This window comes from Diabrotica undecimpunctata, chromosome 9 (genome assembly GCF_040954645.1).
Source record: "Diabrotica undecimpunctata isolate CICGRU chromosome 9, icDiaUnde3, whole genome shotgun sequence".
Lineage (NCBI taxonomy): Eukaryota > Metazoa > Arthropoda > Insecta > Coleoptera > Chrysomelidae > Diabrotica > Diabrotica undecimpunctata.
Genome location: NC_092811.1, coordinates 93950767 through 93973712, shown reverse-complemented (window position 1 = coordinate 93973712; position 22946 = coordinate 93950767). Strand labels below are relative to the sequence as shown.

The 22946-nt window shown below is 33.8% G+C and overlaps 1 protein-coding gene across 1 annotated transcript in view; it reads left to right on the top strand.

Annotated features, from left to right (window-relative positions):
* Window positions 1-7663: 7663 nt before the first annotated feature.
* LOC140450303 (probable pyruvate dehydrogenase E1 component subunit alpha, mitochondrial) overlaps window positions 7664-22946 on the top strand; it is a 38755-nt gene continuing 23472 nt past the window's right edge. Inside the window, exon 1 of the mRNA XM_072543855.1 lies at window positions 7664-8005. Coding sequence (XP_072399956.1) covers window positions 7740-8005 — 266 coding nt within the window. The 5' untranslated portion in view covers window positions 7664-7739. The remainder of the gene's footprint in view (window positions 8006-22946) is intronic.

Below are 22946 nucleotides of genomic sequence, written 5' to 3'. Positions count from 1 at the left end.
GTTCACTCATTTCTTTTCTTTGTCCTTTAATCATTTTCCATATATTTCTGTTTATGTTCCGTAGAAATCGTGTTCCATCTGTTTTGAGAAACTGTGCCAGTGTTCCCTTTTTATTTGTCTAACTAAAGTATTCGTTTCATTTCTGATTCGTTTATAGTGGTTATACACCTGTTGTTGTGTTTGTTGTGTTTTGTAATTTAAAAAGGTTTTCTTCTTTTCTTTACAATTTGTCTTTACTTCCTCTCTAAACCATGGTGTTTTCTTTTTTGATATGTTAGTGTTCGCTACTTTTCTCTCTCTAAGTAATTCTGTTGCTGCGTTACTTATGTTATCTTTGAGTTTTTTCCAGCTTTCGTCGTTGTTATCGTTTTCTAGTATTTCATTCCCAGAGATCTTCTCTGATATTCTTTTTCTTTAAAAGTATTCCGTGGATTTCGTATTTAGTCCTTGGACTTTGATTTTTGTTTGTGTTGCCGCCGCTCTCTTGGGTATGAAGTATTTCAGGATGATTCTTATTTTACATAATACTAGGCTATGGTCGCTACCTACATCTGCTGAGTTGAGGCATCTTACGTCGATTATTTTCGATGGATGTATATCTCTGTTGGTTATATCGTAATCTATCATAGATCTTTGTCCACGGGTGTTATTAAATGTATATTTGGGTTAATCTTTGTGGTCAAAAAATGTGTTGTTTATTCTTAGTTCGTTATTCGTGCAGAAGTTGATCATTAGTTCTCCATTTTCGTTTTTAACATTCGAGCGTTAAAATCTCCCAATATTATCATCTTTCCTCTGACTTGATCCACTAATTGTTGAAATTGGTCATAAAATGCCTTGTTGTTTGAGGCTACTTATTTTCTGGGCCGTATACTCCGATGATGTTCAGGTCTTCCTTCTCCATTTTTATCTTTGCCATTACTATTCTTTCTGGTATATATTGACACTGTTTGATGTGATTTTGGTACCTGTGGTGTATTAGTAAGGCTACGCCTTCTTTGGCCCTGTTTTCTTTTGCTACTCCACTGTAGATTAGTATGTATTCACCTAATTTTGATTAACCTTTTCCTTCCTTTTTTGCTTTCTGTAGAGCACAAATGACTATTTCTTTCTCTTTCAACACGTGGGTTATTTCTTGGTCCCTTGAGTTGAGTGATCTGATATTCCAAGTAGTGATAGTGATGGTGATAATTTCAAGCATAAGGAACTTGTGTATCGTTTATTCTAACTAAGAAATTTTTTATTTTTTATTTGTTAAGTTGATTATTCATTCATTCAGTCGCTTATTCACTAGTGTCTCCTATCACTAGTATGGCTGTATCATCCGCGAAGGTGACAATAGTGTTTTGGTCTAGCTTTGGAATCTCACACGTATACAATAGGTACAGAACCGGACCTAATACACTCCCTTGTGGCACGCTAGCTTTGATCTACCTTAAGACGGTGTACACTTCTTCTTGTTTTAGTCTGATATTTTTCAGACTAAAATTGTTTCAAAATCTTTTGTTCTTTGACTGCTGACAATAGTTATTTTCTTTTAGTTTTAGTTAGTCTAGAGCTCCAGTGGGTATTCTTTCCATTAGAGTCGCCACCGATGATATATCTTTTTCCTAAAGTGTTTATAAACTCTTTATATTGTTCTCTTTTAATGGTAGTGAATTTGGTAGTGGCCTCATAAGGTTCCTTGCAATATTGTTAGGATTGTTTTCAAGCCGCAGAACATATTTTTGGAAGCAATTTGTGATCTCTTCCTTAATAGTTTTGGCTTGAAGGTCTTCTTCTTCTTCAGATGCAAATCCACTAATGGATGTTAGCGATCACATTTTCCATTAATTCTCTATTTCTTGCAATATGTATCAGAGATTGTATGTCGCTAATCCCTGTCCATTGCCTTATGTTTCGGAGCCAGGACATTTTCTTGCGTCCCATTCCTCTCTTGCCTTCAATTTTACCCTCGATTATAAGTTGGAGGAACTGGTATTTTTCATTTCGCATGATGTGACCTAGATACGCCGTTTTCCTTTTCTTGATGGTTTCGAAAAGTTGGCGTTCTTGGTTTATTCTTTTAAGGACATCTATATTTGTGATTTTCGCTGTCTATGGTATTTTTAGGATACGGCGATAGAGCCACATTTCGAAAGCTTCTAATCTGTTTATATCCCTTGTTTTGAGTGTCCAGCCCTCTACGCCACATAACAGCACTGACCACACGTAGCACTTAGTAAACCTTAGTCTCAGTTGAAGATCGAACTCTGAACAAGTCAGTACCTTCTTGAATTTTACGAAAGTTTGTCGAGCTTGCTCAATGCGACATTTTACTTCCCTGTCCGATGCCCAGTCTTCAAAAAGCCACGATCCCAGGTATTTAAATTTACTCACTCTTTTAATGGACTTAGTATTCAGTGTTATGGTGGAGTTTTCAAGTGCATCCAAGTTTCTGGAGATGGTCATAAATTTGGTTTTTTTGGTATTAATCTCTAATCCCATTCGCTTACTATATTCTCCGATTATAGTGACAAGTTGTTGAAGATCGACTATGTTGTCACAAATTAAGACACCATCATCAGCATATCGTATGTTGTTGATCAATATTCCATTCACTTTGATTCCCATCTTTGCATCCTCCAAAGACTCTTGAAATATGGCTTCCGAATAAATGTTAAATAAAAGAGGGGAAAGCACACATCCCTGTCGAACGCCCCTTCTTATATTTATGGATTTGGATATAGAATTGTCTATTTTTAACTGTGCCGTTTGATGCCAGTACAAGTTTTCAATGCATCTTATGTCGTCTTTTTGGTCTATATCAACTTTCATGAGGATCTGCATTTACTTGTGATGTTGGACACAATCAAACGCTTTTTGGTATTCTAAAAAGCATAGGAATACATCCTTCTTCTGATCGTAACAATTTTGGACCAGCACCTGTTTGCTTCTCGTGTTCCTAAACCTTGCCTAAACCCGAACTGGGAGTCACTGATCTCCCATTCACTTTTTTTGTATAATCTTTGATGTAGTATTTTTAAGAATATCTTTAAGGTGTGACTCATCAGGCTAATGAGTCTGTGATCTCACATCTTTTTGCATTGACTTTCTTGGGCAGGGAAATAAAGGTAGAGCGTAACCACTGTTGAGGATAGCAGCCAGTTTCATAAATTAAGTTAAGGAAGGTCATACGGAATAAACTGATTAGGTATATACCATGGCGCATTTCTAATCCTGCGTAGGACTTAATTTCTTCAAGATATCTACATGAGACCTAGGCACAGATTCCCACAGCTGGTTCTCATAACGCTATACTGGCTTATGACTGATTTAAAAACTACCTTATTATGTAGAGATAGTTGTGATCTTTTACCTAGTAACCAGTGAAGTCTGCTAAGCTTAAAATTTAGTTGTTTATTTTTTATGAATATATGCTTCTTCTATAATAACTGCTTGTCGACGTGTCTATCCAGGTATTTGATGATCTTTTTGTTAGAAAATCTTAATTATTTAAAGATAGGTGGGCATATGTTTTTTGGATTATTGAATGTTATGAGGATTGACTTGCTCTTGGTTACTTTTATTCTCCACCGTCTCAGCCAAATTTGAATTTTGTTAAGATTGGCCTGTAGTAACTGGGAAGTAACGTTGAGGTCTGGGTCTACAACTAAAATTGCTTTATCATCTGCGTACGCTGATGTGATGATATCGCTGCTTGTAGGAAGATGTAAATAACAGGTCCCAGAACACTACCCTGTGTATCCCGTACTTTGACTGAATTTAAACTTATGTACTGATCGTGATGACTTACTAAAAAATATAAGTCAATGTATACACTAGAGGGCCTTAAAACTGAAACTGAAAGAGTAATTAATAGACGGATACGTGAAGAAACCGAAATATCCGATAATCAGTTTGGCTTTATGCAAGGCCGATTAACAACAGACGCAATTTTCATTATAAGGCAGTATAGAAAGTAAAATACAGGAGTAAAGAAACAAACACCCATATGGTATTCATTGATCTTGAGAAAGCATATGATAGTGTTCCTCGGAAGATTCTGTGTTGAGAACGCAATAAGAAAGAAGTCCCTGGTGAATATGTAAGGATTGTGAGAGACGTTGAGGGAATTAAGAGGTTGTGAGAGAATTATTTTCATGGTTTTTATTTATATTTGGTCAAAAAAGAGACCAACGTACAAGAGATAACTATCTTACCAAAAAAACCACAATTCTATTGCCAAATATAAATAACTGTTTATAAATATTTGCAAGAACCACAACTTTTAGACGGCATAGTGGACAAAAATTCTTTTTCGCGTTAAGTAATCATTTGGAATTGATGCCATACATTTTTTAATGACCTCGATAAATGGGGGTTAACATCAAGGGTTGCGCCCTATATTTCTTACCCCTATACCAGCTGATTAGTACGGCACTGCAAAAAAAGTAATCTAAATACGATCCCAAACTATAATCGGTTCACAATTTGTCGATAGCTCACTACAAGTTTAACCATAATTAGAGAACTGAAATACAGAGAGGATAGGTAATACGATACAATAGTAAAAACCAACCTGAAACTGACGATTTAAGATGTTTTCGACTAACCCACCTTGTATCTGAAGAAATACAATACCTTATAATCCCATTACGAGGGTATTTTGAATGCTTACAGATGACCGACCAGTGTCGTAGATTATATGATTAAAACATTTATTTGAACTAAATAAACATATTTTTTAAATTGTACTTATGTAAATTGTATTTTTTAATAAAACTTCTTTATTTTATTCAAAAATAAAAAGTTTCTTGCCATTTGTAAAAGATACATTTATTTAATTAAGGGGAAAGGCGCCAAAGGTCGCCTGGCAAAATTTCCAATGTGTTTTAAATGTATCCATTATTTTCGAATCCGGAGAAAACTAATAAATATTTTTGAAACATTTAAACGCAGAATGAAAAATTACATTATTACTGATCACAGAAAGTCCCTCAAAACTTCTAAGATGTGTATTTCAATATTTTATGTAATAGGAGTGAAAATAAAAGAGCAAATAGTATAATTTTTAATTGAAAATATTGCATGCAAAAGAAACTTTTTATTTATTCTAATAAATATTTCATTCTGCCCTTAAATTTTTCAAAAATGCTTTTTAGTTTTCTCAGGATTTGAAAAAAAATGGATACATTTAAAACACATTGAAAATTTTGACAGGCGACATTTTGCGCCTTTCCTCTTTAATACCCTACGATTACAACTACTATTACTTACCTTATATAATAACGATTAGAAAACTATTCAAATTCAAAATAAATAGGATCAACTTCGGAATCCAAGTCGTCTTGAGGGTTAATAATTAGCGGTTGTGTCTCTACGGTCGCATCAATTATGTTATCAAGATCTCAAATTTTTTGTTCTTCTATTACATGTCTTACTGCATCTTTCCAATTTTGTTCTGTAATATGTTGTAAAGACTCATATAACAATTCACGTACAGCTTGTATTTTATATGACGTATTTTTTCTAGCCACACAACTTTTCATTTGTGCCCAAATGAGTTCAATTGGATTTATTTCGCAGTGGTGGGGTGGAAGTCTAAGGACTGTGATGTTTCGCCTTTCCGCCATTTTGTCAACTACGTATTTCTTGAACTTAGATTTGTGTTGACGGGCAATTTTTAAAAGTTCTGCTTTTACCATTCCATCTTCGTAAGGCAGATACTTATTCCGCAGCCAGTCAAGAACATCCTGTTTCTTCCACTCAGTCGTTGGAAGTCTTTCTACTAGTCGTGAATGATAAGGTGCATTATCTAATACTATAATTGAATTTGGTGGTATGTGTTCAATCATCTGCTCAAAATACTCTTCGAAAACATCAGCTGTCATCCCCTCGTGATAGTCTTTTGTGCTTTTGGACTGAAATTCCAACAAACCATGCTTAACAAATCCTTTTTCACTGCCAATGTGAGAAATTATTATTCTACTGCCTTTACCAGAAGGTGGGGAGATACCAGTAGGCCAACCTTCCATAAAGGCTTGCCTGGACCTTAATATATTTTTATATGACCAAACTTTTTTAGAGTATGACCTGAGTTTACCTACGTTTCATCCTGGTAAAAGATTGACCTTCCTTCAACCCGGAATTTTCGTATGGATCTTAGATAATTTCTTCTCCAACATATTAGCTCCTCTCGGTCAATCAAAAGTGATTTTCGGTCTGATTTCTCCCACCGGAAATTTAATTCTTTTAAAACTTGCCACAATTTAGTTGGTCCGATATGAGGCAAATCCGGGTCGTCTCTAACTTCTTCTAAAATTTTGTTTAGGTTTGGTATTTCTTTTTTGAAAAAATAATCCATGAATTTTCCTTTAAATACCATTTTTGGCAAATTCATCAATTTCAATAGGCTTTTTCTCTCTCTTTAAATGTTCGTTTGTGTTTGGGTTAGCTAGTTTGTTAGTTTGTTTGTGGGATTCTGAGAAACCAGAGAGCATCGTGAACATTCAGGACAATAGTCTTTCTCTTGGTAAATAGACAGACTTACTGACTTTACGCAACAGTACAGGTGTAAAACTTGATGATGTTGATGATGAAGCCATCACAAACAATCCAACAAAACGAGCACGAGCGAAAGGTACGTATATGTTTGTAGGTATATGGAATAAAAAATCACTCACGCACTGCATATAATTCGCAAAAGAAATATTCGAGACGCTAATTACTGCCGTAAACGCGGAAACACCGACGAGCCGTAAATTGCATGCGATCAAAAACGTACTAAAAAAAATTGTTTTCGTTCGTAATAATTTCACCCTTTTAAGTTAAGTTTCGATTATTAAAAATCTGGAGAATTCCATCCTAATTATCTTGCAACGAATAGTACCTTGGGATATGAATTCCAGGTTTTCTAGTAAACTGATTAAACGCGAAGATTAGTATTGAAATATCCAAAGAGATAAGGAATTCTTATTTACAAAATTGTTAATGGTTAAATTCTTATTTTTATTAATATAATATAATAACCAACATTAGCCGTGAAAGCTTTAATTGTTTTTTTGCTAAATATATTAGTATTAAAATATTATCAATATTATATATAACAGTATTAAAACATTATATTATTATTTAATGAATAAACACCTCAGGAACGCCTATGATTTACGACCGTTTTATGAGTTTTGAGGCACATTTCGTGCTCTCAACAATTTGTTAACGGAGAATAGGTATATGAATGCCTTACTGTATGAAATGACCGAAAATAGGGTCAAAATTTTCCGAAAATCAAAGATTGTCCCTGCTACTATATTTTTGTACATTACAAAAAAAATTCTGGTTCCACTAAAACACAAAACAGTTACTTCTGAGGTAATAAATAAGGAAAATACAATTTTACTTACTAAATGTAATACCAACAAAACTAATTCCATATAGGTATCAAACGCGTGAAAATTTTAGGTATCAAAACTTAATTTGAAGCGCATGTTTGTCAAAAAATTACATGACAGTATTTTCAAAAGTAAATACCCTATACAACACATACTTTAGTTTACATTCTACATGTGCATTTAAGTACTAATTCTTCTTTATTATTCATTAGTAAAAAATGTTTTTAATACATTCCAAATATTCTTACTAATGCTTCTATTTCGAAATATTTACAATAGATTGCGCCACTATACACATCAATTTTAACGTCAAAAACAAATTTTTAAACTGTCAATTATAGCGCTTTCACATACAAACATATAAAAATGAATATCTTGTATCGCAATAGTATATTTTTTCCAATTCGGGCATTTTGCAAAAAATATTCGTCTGGTTCTAATGAAGCAGCGTCAAAGAGGGTGCTTAACACAGCAAGGACATATTCAGGTGACACTCCCATGAAAACACCTGGTGAGCTGCAATTAACTAGTTGTCATTATGATATCCATAGACTTGATACGTCACCATCACCAACTAGTGAGATTACCAGGGAAGAAGGTTTAAAATTGTATCGGGATATGGTGACATTAAGGTAAGTTACATCTGTCGAAATGAATATTAAACATTTCTAAAAACCTGCTACAATAATCTTAGTGTTAGTTATAAAGATTATATTTATGTATTTAACAAGAGAACAAATACTAGTACAGTATAGAGATGCAACTTAAATAAACTTTTAAAAAGGTTCTTCTAAAGGTATCCTAACAAAGTAACAGCACTTTTATTAACTAAAATTTGAACTAGGTAGAGAGAAATAGAAATCTAAATACTTAATTGAAATTAATCAATGACGACCGTTTGCGAAAATATTGATCGGCTGGCTTATTGGACTTCAAATAATACTGCTAATTCACAAGGTTATTGTACCGTTGTTTCTCTATTTTTGTGGAAGTTTTTTGAAGGATAAACAAATCTCTATATAGTGCTTCTGAGGATTTTTAAATGTGGTCAGTGATGTCTTTTGCTGTGGTTGGAATGTGCTCACCTTTTTTGTTTTTTTATTTTTTGTAGCTTGAGAAAACCATTAATCAAAAGGATTGCAACCAGGATGTATATCGGTGGTGCTAATTTGAAGCTATAATCCATTTTTATCTGAAGAATCTTTTTTTTTTTTAATTTATTTACGCTGCAACCACAAGGGTTAATAGCGACCTAAAAATAAGTTAGAACAAATTACAATAATTGATGCAGTCCTGTATTTTTAAAATAACTAATTGTGTTTTTTAATGTTCATGTTTTTCCTAAGGCTTCTTTATATTATTTGGGATAGTGCGCTTCCCTCTTGCTGCTTCATATGTTTTGCAACGAGTTAGTATATGCTCCACGGAGTGTGTTACTTGACAATTCTCACACATTGTCGGCACAGTCCGCGCAAAGAGGCGTTTATGTGTCAAATCACTGTGTCCCAGCCGCAAACGCACTATTTTCACTTGGTAGTGTCTATTCGCTGTGGGTTGGAGCCACGGTCTCACTAATTGTTCGATTTCCTTGAGTTTACTTTGAGATGCACTCCACTTATTCCGCCACGCACTCAACACTTTATATTTTATTTCTGACTTGAAGCCACCAGAAGAAACGTCATTAATAAGAATGGAATCCTGGCTAAAGGATGCTAAGCGGGCTAGTTCATCTGCTTCTTCATTTCCTTGTATACCTAAATGTAGTGTTGCCCAAAATCGGTCTTGGTCTTGCAGTCTTGGTCTTGTTCTTGCGTTTTCGCAAGACCAAGACCAAGACCAAGACCGCCTAATTTTAGCAAGACCAAGACCAAGACTGACCCTGCAAGATTTACGCAAGAACAAGACTAAGCCTGCGAGACTCTTGCGTCTTGCAGTTAGGACAGAGTGTCGTTTTAGCGAGTATTGTAGTTTGGGTATATGCCTAAAGACTCTATGAGACGCAAAAAAATATGTAATAAAAATTTGAAAAACTGAACTTATGCGCATTACGAACAATACCATAAACATACATCAAAATCATCAATCAAAATATTCATTAAAAACAACATATTTGATACGTGCTCAGAGGTCATAATTACAATGTAAAAATAAAATATTTTGTACATTCTTTTTCAGCATACGACTTCTTCGTTCTAAAATAATTGTCCAGATTTTGAGAATAGCCGCCCTCTAATCATAAAATAATCTTGCATTGCTACGCCGACAGTAATATCGTATCGAAATTTTTTAAAAATATGTCATCTTAGCTAATAAAAAATATAACACTTATTATTACGGACACCCACTTCAATTTTTTTTTCCATTATAATTTAGTTAGGAGGAATCTAAATAAACAAATCTTATCGGCCTAAGACTAAGTATTATTTCTGCTGAGTGTGCGATGAGATCATTCTTTTAAACCAAATTTGCTGAAACAGCGCGACTAATATTCAAAAGTTTATTAATAACAGATAATGTCGCTTGCCGTGTAAACAAAATATCGAAATATTTAGAATAACGAAGTAACGATATATAATTCTCGGTTTGTTATTAGATACTTAGGGTACTGAAAGTAACGGATATTTATAGTTATTTTTTTTAACATCACTAAACTTCATTTGACAATTTGACATTGGGGACAAAGATTCAAATAGTTTTAGTCGGAGTAGTGAGCGTTGGAATTATAGATCTTAAAGACCTAAAAGCAAATTTGATGAGTTTTTCGAAATAATTCATGCATCCCAAATTGCTTTGTTTAAATTGTGTCTACATAGAAAGGTTAAAATGAAAATGAAAAACAGAAACACTTCACGTTTAAGGAAGCATCTAATATCTTTTCACAAAAAAGAATTACAAATATTTCTTCTTGAAAAATCAAAATTCTGTTTCCTAAAAAAATGTTCCTACTACTTTATTTTGGTAAATTAATGTATTTATTAAGTAGATATCTCCTTAATTTAAAATAACATCTTTTGATTATTATTGCTTTCTTACCCATTCTTTATTTTTTCAAGTTAGTTTTTTATATAAAAGTAGAGCTAAGATTGTTAATAACATTTATGTTGCTTTAATAAGTGGAGATTATAGTTTGTTATCTTATCACCTTGTTATGTCACAAGTATTGGTACGTGGCAAAAATCACCTGGATTTTTGCCACGTACCAATCTTTTTTAAAATTTCCATTTCATATATGGTGGAGGTCTATCAATACCTTGTACAGTCAAGTTTATGTCATTAATTTGGTTTTTTTTGTGTTAACCATGTTGGATTGACTTTCGTGGGGCATCGTAGAGAGCTGGGTTAGTTAGAGCATAGGCACGGATCGCTTAGATCGTGGCTTCAAACTCCCCTAGTAACGTTTAATAAATAGCAATAGGCTAATGGGTAACTGCAAGACTTGCAAGACTCTTGCTGCAAGACCAAGACCAAGACCGGGAGTGCAATACTAAGACCAAGACCAAGACCAGGTGTATTGGCGCAAGACCAAGACCAAGACTGTCTAAGTCTCGTCTTGTTCTTGCATTTGGGCAACACTACCTAAATGTGATGAAACAAACATAAAGTCAAGAGTGATCTTATTATTCGTTAGAGAAATTATTTACCGATGAGTCGGAATCTTCTTCCGACAATGAAGTTTTCACTGCAGAGAGTAAACCTATGTGTTTGCCAAATTTTTGTATTAATTTGGTGCTTTTGGTTTTCATTTTTTTGTCTATGTAGTATGGATGTAATTCGGTTACAAACTTTATAAGCGCATAAGAGTCTTCTGAGTACAATTTTATTACGCTAATTATGTCTTTTGATCCTTGTATATTTTCGAATAGATCCACTACTTGATCGAAGCTTAACAACTGCTTTCCCCTTTCTAGATATTCTCTAACTGGATCTAGTAATGTTTGGAGATTTGGTATCTCATCTTGTTTTTGTTTTTAGTTTTGGTTTTTTTCTTTAATTGAAGCTTAGGTTTTGCAAAGTTTTCTTCAGCGGGTGGCGTGATTGCATCTTCTAGAGTTCTTTTTTCGGTTGCTTGGTTCGAAGTTATTTTTGGATATTAGAGGATGACTCATACGATGTAGGTGTTGCCATTGTAGTATTAACTGAAGAATTGGTCAAATATATAGATGTATTTTGTAGTGAGCATTGTTGAGTTTGGTTTATTGATAAATTTGGGATTGCTACTGTTTGTAATATGGTTTGAGAAGACGTAGTAAGTGTGGAGGGAGTAGTATTTGAGACTGTGGGAGTATTTTGTAAATTATCTTGTTAAGTATAATTTACTGATGAATTTTGTCCCATTTCTCTTTGCATTGTACTATCATTGTGAGGATGGTTAGATGGTGAAATATTTGGACAATTAGCTGTCTGACGTACAGTTAATTTGCACTTGAAACATGTTTCATTTTGAGCTATAAATATGCGGTATGATGTTTGTTCCAATTCGATGATAAAAGATTCAGGTAGTACAAAGTTGTTTGAAAAAGGTGAAACTAAAATTTGTCTTGGGAAGCTTAGAATATGACTGAAGGCAGGATTGGTTGCACCTATCCGTAGGTATTATATGCCTGAGAGAGTTTTAGTTTTACTAATTCGTCTGTTATTAAGTTGGAAGGTATGCTTGGACATGCGTTGGACAGAATTAAGCGGAATGATGGGGTTATTAATCTTCTCGCTTCTAGTATATTTCCATTTAATATTATCTTCTTTGTTTCTGCTACGAATTTTAGCCACTAGGTTTTTAGATGACAGATATATGCATATTCTACCGTTTGATATACGGGATGCGAAAATTATATTTTTTGGTTCTATATACTGACTCAATCCTTCAAGATAGTCATTAATTGTACAATTCTCTAGAGTGTTAAATAGAATTTGCTTGTTCTCTGTTTGGGATTAATATACTACTGCTTTTGAGTATGATGCGTTATGTGGTAGCTGACTGGAAGATGACATCTTTTAAATGGATTTAAAATCCGACTAAAACCGATGCTGTTTTACAGCTTTCGTTGTGATACCAGTTCATGGAAATTGGATAATATTTATAACTGATTGCAGTGATTTACTAAAATATGTAAATCCAAATAGATGAAAAAAGTATATTTTATCTACTCACGATTCGAATATTCAGTATATGTTCACAGAAATCACTGTCACTTAGTTGTTTACTTCCTGGAGAATCTTTTTTCTTGTTCTAACTTGTGTATCTCGTCTAAAGAAATTCTGTCTAATTTTAGAAGTTTGACTTTTACGTGTATCTTTGAAAGATTGGTATTCCTTACTTTTTATTGGTTCGTAGTTCACATACTGCCTGTAACTTAATTAGATAGGACCTTTTTATTCCTTTAATTGAATTTTCTGGTGATGGTTCTTCAAATGAAGAATCATCTTCTGCAACAAATGTGTTGTACAAAATTAAAAACTATTGTCAATTTGAACGCATGTAAATCTAACATATTCTGTTTAGACAATATTTTTTTTAAGTCCATTTTGTATTTAAGCCAAGCATTCACTGAAGCAGAGTCAAAAAAAGGTTAAATAACTTTTTCTGGACACTTTCTAGTTATATTTCTATTTTAGTTAAACTTTTCAATAGCATTTATACATCAGGAAAAATACCACAAGAATGGCTTTTATCCACCTTTGTTACTATACCAAAAAAGATAAATGCCAAACAATGCAGTGATTACCGTATAATCAGTCTGATGAGCCATGTACTGAAAATATTTCTGAAAATTATACACTCTAGAGTACACAGAAAACTGGAAATGGACATCCATAATACCCAGTTTGGATTCCGAAATGGACTTGGAACAAGAGAGGCGTTGTTTGCACTGAACGTTATGTCTCAGAGATGTCTTGACATAAATCAAGATGTATTCATGTGTTTCATAGATTACAACAAGGCCTTTGATAAAGTGCTGCATGATCACCTAATCAGACTCCTGACAGAAAAGAATTTAGATAAACGAGACATCCGACTAATAGCAAATATGTACTACAATCAGAAAGCAGTAGTGAGAGTAGAGAATAATACCACTGAAGAAATTGAAATAAAGCGAGGTGTGAGACAAGGGTGTATACTGTCACCAACCCTGTTTAATCTCTATTCCGAAGACGTAATGAATAGAACACTCTCTGAGCAATCCGTAGGTATTAAAATAAATGGTGTTAGATTAAAGAATCTGAGATTTGCCGACGACACCGTTCTGATGCAGAAACACTTGAAGAGCTACAGACATTGGTGAATAAGATAGCAGACTGCAGCGAAGAATATGGACTATCTTTGAACATAAAGAAAACTAAATTTATGGTAATATCGAAATCAACACAAAATGTTCAAAATTTATATTTACACAATGAAATTATCGATCGAGTTAGCAAATACAAATATTTAGGCACTTTTATAAATGAAGACAACGATAGCTCAGCAGAAATCAAAATAAGAATAGAAAAAGCCAGATCCATATTCACTAAAATGAAGAGAGTGTTCTGCGGAAGAGATTTGAGCCTTGAAATGAAACTTCGCCTGATGAGATGTTACGTACTTTATGTGCTGTTCTACGGAATGGAGTCATGGACGTTGAAAAATATTGATACAAAAAAATTAGAGGTATTTGAACTGTGGATGTATCGCAGAATCCTGAGAATATCATGGACCGAGAGAGTCACAAATGTCGAGGTCTTGAGAAGAATGAATAAAGAAAAGGAAGTCATACTTACGATCAAAAAACGAAAACTGCAATACTTGAGACACATTACAAGAGGCGAAAGATATGAACTGCTTCGAATAATTATGCAAGGGAAAATAGCAGGAAAAAGGTCCATAGGAAGAAGACGAAACTCCTGGCTAATGAATCTAGGGGAATGGTATAGCTGTAGCAGCAACGAATTGTTTCGGTCAACAGTTTCAAAAATACGTATAGCCCTGATGATCGCCAACCTTCGGAACGAAGATGGCACTTGAAGAAGAAGGACACTTTCTTGTTGGATGGTTACTTCGATACGTATGTATTAATTTATTGTTTAAATCGATCCTTCCTTTGTTATTGTATTCTTTATTATTCTTGGGTTGTGTAACTTCAACGTAACTTTAACTGACTTTTGAGCAACGTCTTACTGACCTAGTTGGATTAACACTATGTATTGAAGATGTCATTATTACTGGTCGATTATCCCTCTACTTAACAATAGCCACCTTGCCATCATTTCTTACAACATAATCAGAAGATTCTCTTTCATTTGGCTTTAGATTATCATCTGCTTTTAAACTAATATTTGGAAAACGGCTTTTTATCACAGTCACTTTTGCAGGTATCCCTTTTTCTCTTAAGTCATCTATTAGAGCAACACTTGTAAAATATCTAATAAAATAAATATGTGTCCCAGGTAAACAGTCTGACAACGATGCAGAACAGCTCTACCAGCAGAGCTGATCTGAACGGAACTGATTTGTTCATGAACAGGAGGAAAATTGTTAGTCTCTTCCTGATAAATTTCAAATCTTAGTCCAGTTGGAGTTGGTTTTCTTGGAACATAATGATGAGACGTGACCAATAAAGGGCATTATCTGCTTTTCGACGCAAACATCACTTTTGCAAGGAAGCTTCAATACTCATTTCTTTAATTGCCGTATTGCTAGATTCCAGTAAGAGCCTAAGAAGGTATCCATTGAATTCTGACAGGCAACGGTGGGGGAAATCTTTTTTGGACATCTACGTCACGGAACAAGACACCCTGGTATCTTTCGGCCGAGTAGGATACTAGGCCAGAAGACCCCAGGGTAGTGCCGGATTAACCATATTCCGGCTAAAACCTTAACCACCGTTCCAGAGAGGTGGTCATGACCATAACTATTACCGTAAATCAGAAAATATATCAGACGTTAGACCATAACTATAACTAATAAATAATATTAACCATTAATTTCAGATCCCTGGCTCAATTCTGTACTTCTCTCCATTCTTTCCCTCCTCTCAACATTATGTTTACAATGTTTCTTTCATCCAGCCCGAAACTCATTCGCCTCTCTAAATCTCTCCTCTCATTTGCCATCTCTGGCAGTTAAAAATGGGCGAAGGCGTCCGGTATCCCACAAATAGTACAGTTTGCTGAGACAGATTTGCCTATTTTATTTGTGAAGGTAACAAAACTACCATGTCCGGTCAGAAACTGCGTCAGGAAGTAGTCTAGCTTCCTGAACTTACATTCCCACCACGGCCTCAGATCGAGAATAAGCTCCTTCGTCCACATTGCCTTTCCGCTATCATTCGTCCTTTCTCTCTGCCACTCTACTATCATTCTTACTCTCTCATTTTCATCTATATTAACATCCATCCTCCTCACATACACCATCGCTCGCTCTGTGCACAACAAAACGATCGCTATCACCGCTACAATGACATATAGAGCCTCATTTGAAACTGTCCTATATGCATTAGATGCCCTGAGGAGCATTCGCCTTTGCGAAGTCTCCACGAGCTTAGCGTATTTCGCAGTGTTCAGTACACTTCACCACACGGGGGCAGCGTAGGTTACCACCGACTAGAAAACTCCATTTAGCATCTTTCTTTTGGTGCTACTTGAGCCTCCAATTTTTGGCATCAGCCGTATTAACGCCTCCAGATTTCGGTTTACCTTCTCTACCGTCTTTTGGTTGTGTACTTCAAACCTTTTTTTCTGTTTCAAACAGAAATAAGAAGCAAACACGATGGTGGGACGATGAATTAAAAGCCCAAATAAAATATAAAAAACAGAAATGGAAAATATGCTTAAACAAGAAAACAGAAAATAGTTACGAAGAATATAAACGACAAAGAAAGGTGGTGAAAGAAATGGTACTGAAGAAGAAGAAGAAAGTCTGGGATGAGTTTGAAATGAAGATGGAGGCAGATAGTCGTGGTAACCAAAAATTGTTTTACAAGGCACTAGAGACGCTAAGAAAAGGTAAAGAAACAACGATGAAACAGGTGAAACGAAAAGACGGCACACTGATTATCAGTCCAAATGAGATTATGGAAAGATGGAGATAATACTTCAGCGAACTCCTAACACCAAGACAACCGAAAGAGGAAACTGTAATGATAGAAGTAGAAGGAGAACATGGACAAGTAAATGATATTCAAATAGAAGAAGTCAAAGAAGCAATTAATAATACAAAGAGAGGTAAATCAGCTGGTCATGACAAAATCACTGCTGAAATGTTAAAGACAATGGGACCGAAAGGAGTTCAATTTTTAACCAAAATTATGAACATGGCTTGGAACCGATATACAGTCCCCGAAGATTGGAGAATTGGCATAATACTACCAATCTTTAAGAAAGGAGACCCAAGTTCTTGTGAAAATTATAGAGGAATTAATCTACTCAGTATCGTCTCCAAAATATATGAAAGCATCCTAAAAAAGAAATTAAGACACATCGTTGAACCACATCTGGATGAAGTACAAAATGGGTTTAGGAAGGGACACAGTACGCAAGACCATATATTTACGTTAAAACAAATAATTGAAAAAGCTAGAATAAAGAACACAAAAATATATATGGCATTTCTAGATATTGAGAAAGCATTTGACAGAGTGTTCCAGGAAGCAGTTTGGAAAAGTCTGCAAAATAGAAATATTGACCATCAACTAACAGGTGCTATCAAAAGTCTGTATCAAAATAACAAGAGTTATGTGCGTAAGGATAACTTGGTATCAGAGATGTTTGCAATAAACGAGGGTCTAAGACAAGGAGGTGTTATGAGCCCCATACTGTTCATATTGATTATTGACGACATAATTAAGGAAACAAAAGCAAGTATACACAAAGTACATATCGGATATAGTAAACTACGACCGGTTGGTATAGCTGAGTGTGCATTCGCAGATGATCTCATGTTATGCGCTTCCAACGAGAGAGACCTCCAGAAAAATATAGATAGATGGAATAATGAGCTGGCAATTAGAAACATGAAGACTAATGTTAAGAAAACCAAGGTGATGTTAATAGCGAAAACGAACCGAAATGTTAACATAGAAATTAACCAACAACTCATAGAACAAGTAGATGCATTCAAATACCTAGGGGTTACAATAGACAGAGAAGGTACCATGCAGAATGAAATAACAGAAAGAAAAAGTAGTGCTTCAAAAGTGTACCATAATCTTAGTAGAGCATTCATAGGTAAACCTGAAATCAGCAGAAGAACCAAAATGACAGTTTATAAGACAGTATTCCGACCAATCTTGATATATGGAAGCGAGAGCTGGGTTTTAACAAAGCAATTAAAAAGCAAGATACAAGCCATTGATATGAAATATCTAAGACGAGTCAAAGTAATAACACGACGAGACAAAATAAGAAATGAAGATGTTAGAGAAGAACTGGGCATAGAATCTGTACTACACGCTATTGAAACACAACAATTAAAATGATTTGGTCATCTGTGCCGAATAAGCGACAACCGACCCGTTAAGCAAGTCTGGAAGGCTAAAGTGAAAAAGTTTAAAACCAGAGGCAGACCACGGAAAACCTGGGATGACGAAGTAGGGCAGATTTTGAAAAGTAGGGGAATGGAATGGTCAGAAGCTCAAAATAAGGCAAAAAACAAGCAAGAATGGACAAAATTCGTGCACAGAATAGAATAGAAAAAAAAAATCTGTATTTTCATTGGATTTGAGATGTAATGTATATCTGTAACCTGTATTTGTATTTACCTCACACCTTAGGGTAGAGTTTAAAAAAAGTTTAAAACCAGAGGCAGACCACGGAAAACCTGGGATGACGAAGTAGGGCAGATTTTGAAAAGTAGGGGAATGGAATGGTCAGAAGCTCAAAATAAGGCAAAAAACAAGCAAGAATGGACAAAATTCGTGCACAGAATAGAATAGAAAAAAAAAAAATCTGTATTTTCATTGGATTTGAGATGTAATGTATATCTGTAACCTGTATTTGTATTTACCTCACACCTTAGGGTAGAGAGGTGTTCGATTATATATATATATATATATATATATATATATATATATATATATATATATATATATATATATATACTTCAAACCTTACGTTTGATGAAAACTGTTGATAAGTCGTCGAAGTTTCCATAATTCATTGCTCGTTTTTATTTCGTTTGTTATGTCATGAGTATTAATAATATGTTTGTCAAGATTGTTAATAATAATTTTCTTCTAAAAAGAAATTATCTGTCTCGGGGTATATTATTTGCAATTATGGTAACTGGACACAATATATGTCTTGACCAATAAAGTTTCATTCTTGGAAAAACAATAACAGTCATAATTAAAGTGGGCCCAACAAAAAATTTTATTTCGGTAACGTTAGTATAAAAAAATGCAGGCAATGAAATTCTCCATACTTGGAAAATATGTGGAATTCTACAGGATAATTAATAACTAGGTGTAGGTAAAACATACAATTTCTTAAATGAGACACCCTATATATGTTTTCATATTTATAGTCCTCTAATATTTCTTGTTCTTATAATATTGTTCTTTGCATTAATATACAGAGTATTTAACAATTATTTATTTTATATAATAAGGTTAACAATATATTGTAGTTTTTAAATTAAGTTTAATTGAAATCATTGACTAAAATTTGTATACAGGGTGAACTACAAAATGAAATTACGATTTTTCCATTTTTTTAATAGACCACCTTGTATATTATTTGTTAAAAATATTGTATTTATGATACTATTTTATTTAAATATAGCATTCCCTATACCCAAGCTCATTATTTTCCGAGATATTTTTAGTTTTCTTTTTAATTTTGGGAATACATTTTTTTTTTTTTTTTTATGGCTTCGGCAGTTTGCCATACAGCCAGTTACATGATCTTTTAATCTCATTAGGTACAGTAAAAAGTTTTTGAGTTATTTGCAATCGAATAGACTAAAATAGATAAATTTACAACATTTAACAAAAAGAAGAGAAAAAATATAAATAATACATACACATATATATCCATAAACATATACAATTAACATGGGGGGAATACATTTAATTTTTGTAGAAAAAGTAGAAAAAAGTATTCAGTATTGAGTGATAATACACTGTGCTCCAAAATTAACGCATAATTTTAAAATTCTTATTTTGAGTTGTAATGAAAAAATTTTGTTTGTTCTTTTCTGCTTTATGGTTGTTTTATAACATCTTAAATAAAAAACTTTTCTTTTTTTACAAAAAATATATTGAAATTACCAATATAACATCATAAATCTAAACATCTAAACAAAGAACTGATCTAAACAAACTAACATTATAAATTACTGACGAAATTGAAATTTTTAAAGTTAAAGAAAATACTAGTACCGTGTACTAGTATCAAGTATTGCCTACTCTGCAATAAATGCACCAATAAATCGTGCAAATGGCACGATATGCTCTTCTAAAATGTCTGTTATATACCTCTGCGATGTAAGCCGACCGCGATCTATTCTAACTAATTCTATCTATCCTAACTAATTCCGTACGAATCTCTAAACTAATCCCACCTCACACCATTACCGAGCCGCCGGCATACAGTCCCTACGGTGTTACACTGTGCGTACCCGCTGACAGGCCTTCTATACACTCGGTTTCTCCTGTCATCAGAAAAAAGACAGTACCTGAATTCATCGGTGAACAATATTCTTCCCCAGTCGTCATTATTCCAATCAACATGTTCATGAGCAAAATGCAATCTTTGCCTTCTATGGTCTCTGGTCAATAATGGGCCAATTGGTGCCCTTCCAGGATGTAGGTCGTTTTCGGCAAGTCTTCTAATCGTATTTTGGCTGATTTTAATGTTATAATGATCCAAAAATTCATTTTGTAGAGAAGTACTGACAACAAACCTTTATCTCAGTGTACGAAGTGTCAAAAACCGGTCTTGATTAGGAGTTGTAACACTTTTACGGCCTTGACCGGGTCTTTTCGAGTTACTTCCAGTAAAAGAAAAACGTGGTAACACTCTTGAAATGTTTGAGTGGGTGACGTTAAAACGTTCAGCGCGTTCTACTTGATTGTATTCTTCTTCGCGAAGAGTAACGATTCTAAAACAGTCACTTTCTGACAAATTTCGTTTTTTTTATGCTGGTGGTTCATTTCAAAGAAAAAACACTTAATAAACTTGAAAACCCCCTTTAAACGTTCAGCACAACGTAATCCAATATAACTAAATTCGAAATAAAATGAAGCACAATTATTAGCATAATTTTTTTTTTTTTAAAATGGTAAAAACATCAGCGTTTTTTACCGTTCTTTTGATAAATTTTACAATATACCTGGGGTAACAATAATATATTAGCACAAACATCGAAACATTAAAATTGTTTGTTTTACCAGGGTTTTTAAAATTATCCGGTAATTTTGGAGCGCGGTGTATAACAAAATTATTTTTATTCAGTAAGTATCTAATAAAAAATATTAACAATGATAGTATGTAATAAAATATGTAACAATTAATGTGATATTAAGGAAATAATTCTAAGGTAAATGTTCAAAATGTCCACCTTCAACGTCTATACAAGTTTGTAACCCACAAGGCCAACAAACTGCATCAATTCTTTTCTGTTGGTTGGAACCCATCGATATGGTCTAAATTCGTTACCGATATCATCAATATCGCATAAAATCTGGGTGGCATACAAGTTAGTTTGAATAAGCATTTCATCTATAACTTCATCGTCCACGAAAATTCGAAAACAATTATAAAAGGATAATTTTTGTATAAGAGCTGCAGCGTAATTTGTCTGTAATCTAGCTTCTGCAGAATAGTTGAACATCTTGTTATTGTCAAAAGGTTTTTTCCACGAGAGTTGTTCGTATCCATCAGCAGAATTTTCCTGGCTTTGTTGATCTTCATTTTGCTCAGATGATAATATGTTTTCTTGCCTCTGCTGATCAATTGTAATTTGAATACAGTCCTTTAATTCTTCCTAGCAAATAGCACTGTTCGATTCCAAAGAATGTAGTGAGACAATATATTTTGAATTTTCACTCGAAGAGTGTATTTCTTTGGGATTGATATCCCGGCTGGAAAGTGACAGAACAGCATGGCTCATTACCAATTTCTCCGTTTTTAGCTTTCTACGTTTATTTTTCAAATTATTTTCTGCTTCCGCTTCTGACCCATCGGAGCTATATGCAATTTTTTCGTCGCTGGACAATAAGAATAGAGGGTTTTGGGTCAGAATCAAAGGAACTAAAATCATGAGGTTATCATCTGAAAAAAAAAACGTGTAACTGTGAAACTCCCAAAAATTTTCTCATAGGTACTAACCTGAGGTAAATTATGCAATTTGAAATTTATTTAAATTTTGCAATATATTGTTTAGGTTTTACTTAATTATTTGTTATTTATATTGACGATTTATATATTTTTAGTAAATTGTATTATTTATTGTTGTTTTTTTCTGATTCTTTGTAAGCTTTGTCTTTAAGTGTTTCTATATATTCATATTGTATGTATTTTTTAGAACATTATCTTGCTTATTGTGTACGTACTTCAAACAGTAATTCTACGCATTTATTTACGTATGAAAATATGATATGAAAATATGAAAATTATATCTAACCTTATAACATTTTTTTTATAATTAAAATATTAAATAATTTTTAATACCTTTATGCCTGTTGCTGAGACGCCCATGGCCGTATTCGCAAATAGCTATGCGTGTGGGATCGTTTACCATTAGAAAATTTTATTGCAACCACCGACTTTCCGAACCACGGAATATTCACGTACAGGTCCTACTTATCAAAATACGCCGCAGAAATAGTATACTTTACGGTAGGATTTGGATTAATTACTTTCCGGTTTCAGGCGGTTTCGGTTAGAACTCTGGTAAACAAAGTCGTAAAAAGTATTTTATAGTATTTTTCTGTAAGAACCTAATACAAAAGATTTCATATCTCCCCACGTTTCTTTTCGTTACTTCCTATGTCGTTAGAACCATTTTATCTTCCTAGAATTGGATACAGGCTGGCCTGTCATTTGTAAATGGGGGTTATCCCACCTCCTTTTTTGGGGAGTTTGTGGAATTTTGAGTGGAAGAACTTCACTTCTGGCAGGGAAGTCTTCGAGTAAAGGCGCTTGTTTATTTTACCGTTCTCTCTGAATTTTTTCTTTGAGTGTATATACACTTAAATATTTGAGTTTCTTAATCTAATACCATATTAGATTAAATATGGTTACAAAGTACCATCATTTTAATTAAATTCACTGCTTGATACTAGTAAAGTATAATAAAGTTCAGTGAAGTGCATCAGTCCTCGAGATTTCATTGTAAGATATTGTAATCATATTACCTTCAAATATCTGGGCGAATAATATGGTACGTAATCATATTACACAATTTTGGAAAAATATGCGTCAACCATTTCATCACCTGTAGTTAATGTTAACTACCCATTTAGCAATTTAATTCAAATAACACTTAATATTTTAATACGAACTGTCAATCAGCTATAAAGAACTCCTCACTAATGATTATTACGAACACTTAATTCTCAGTAAGAACAGTAATCATTAAACAACAATGCGAGACAG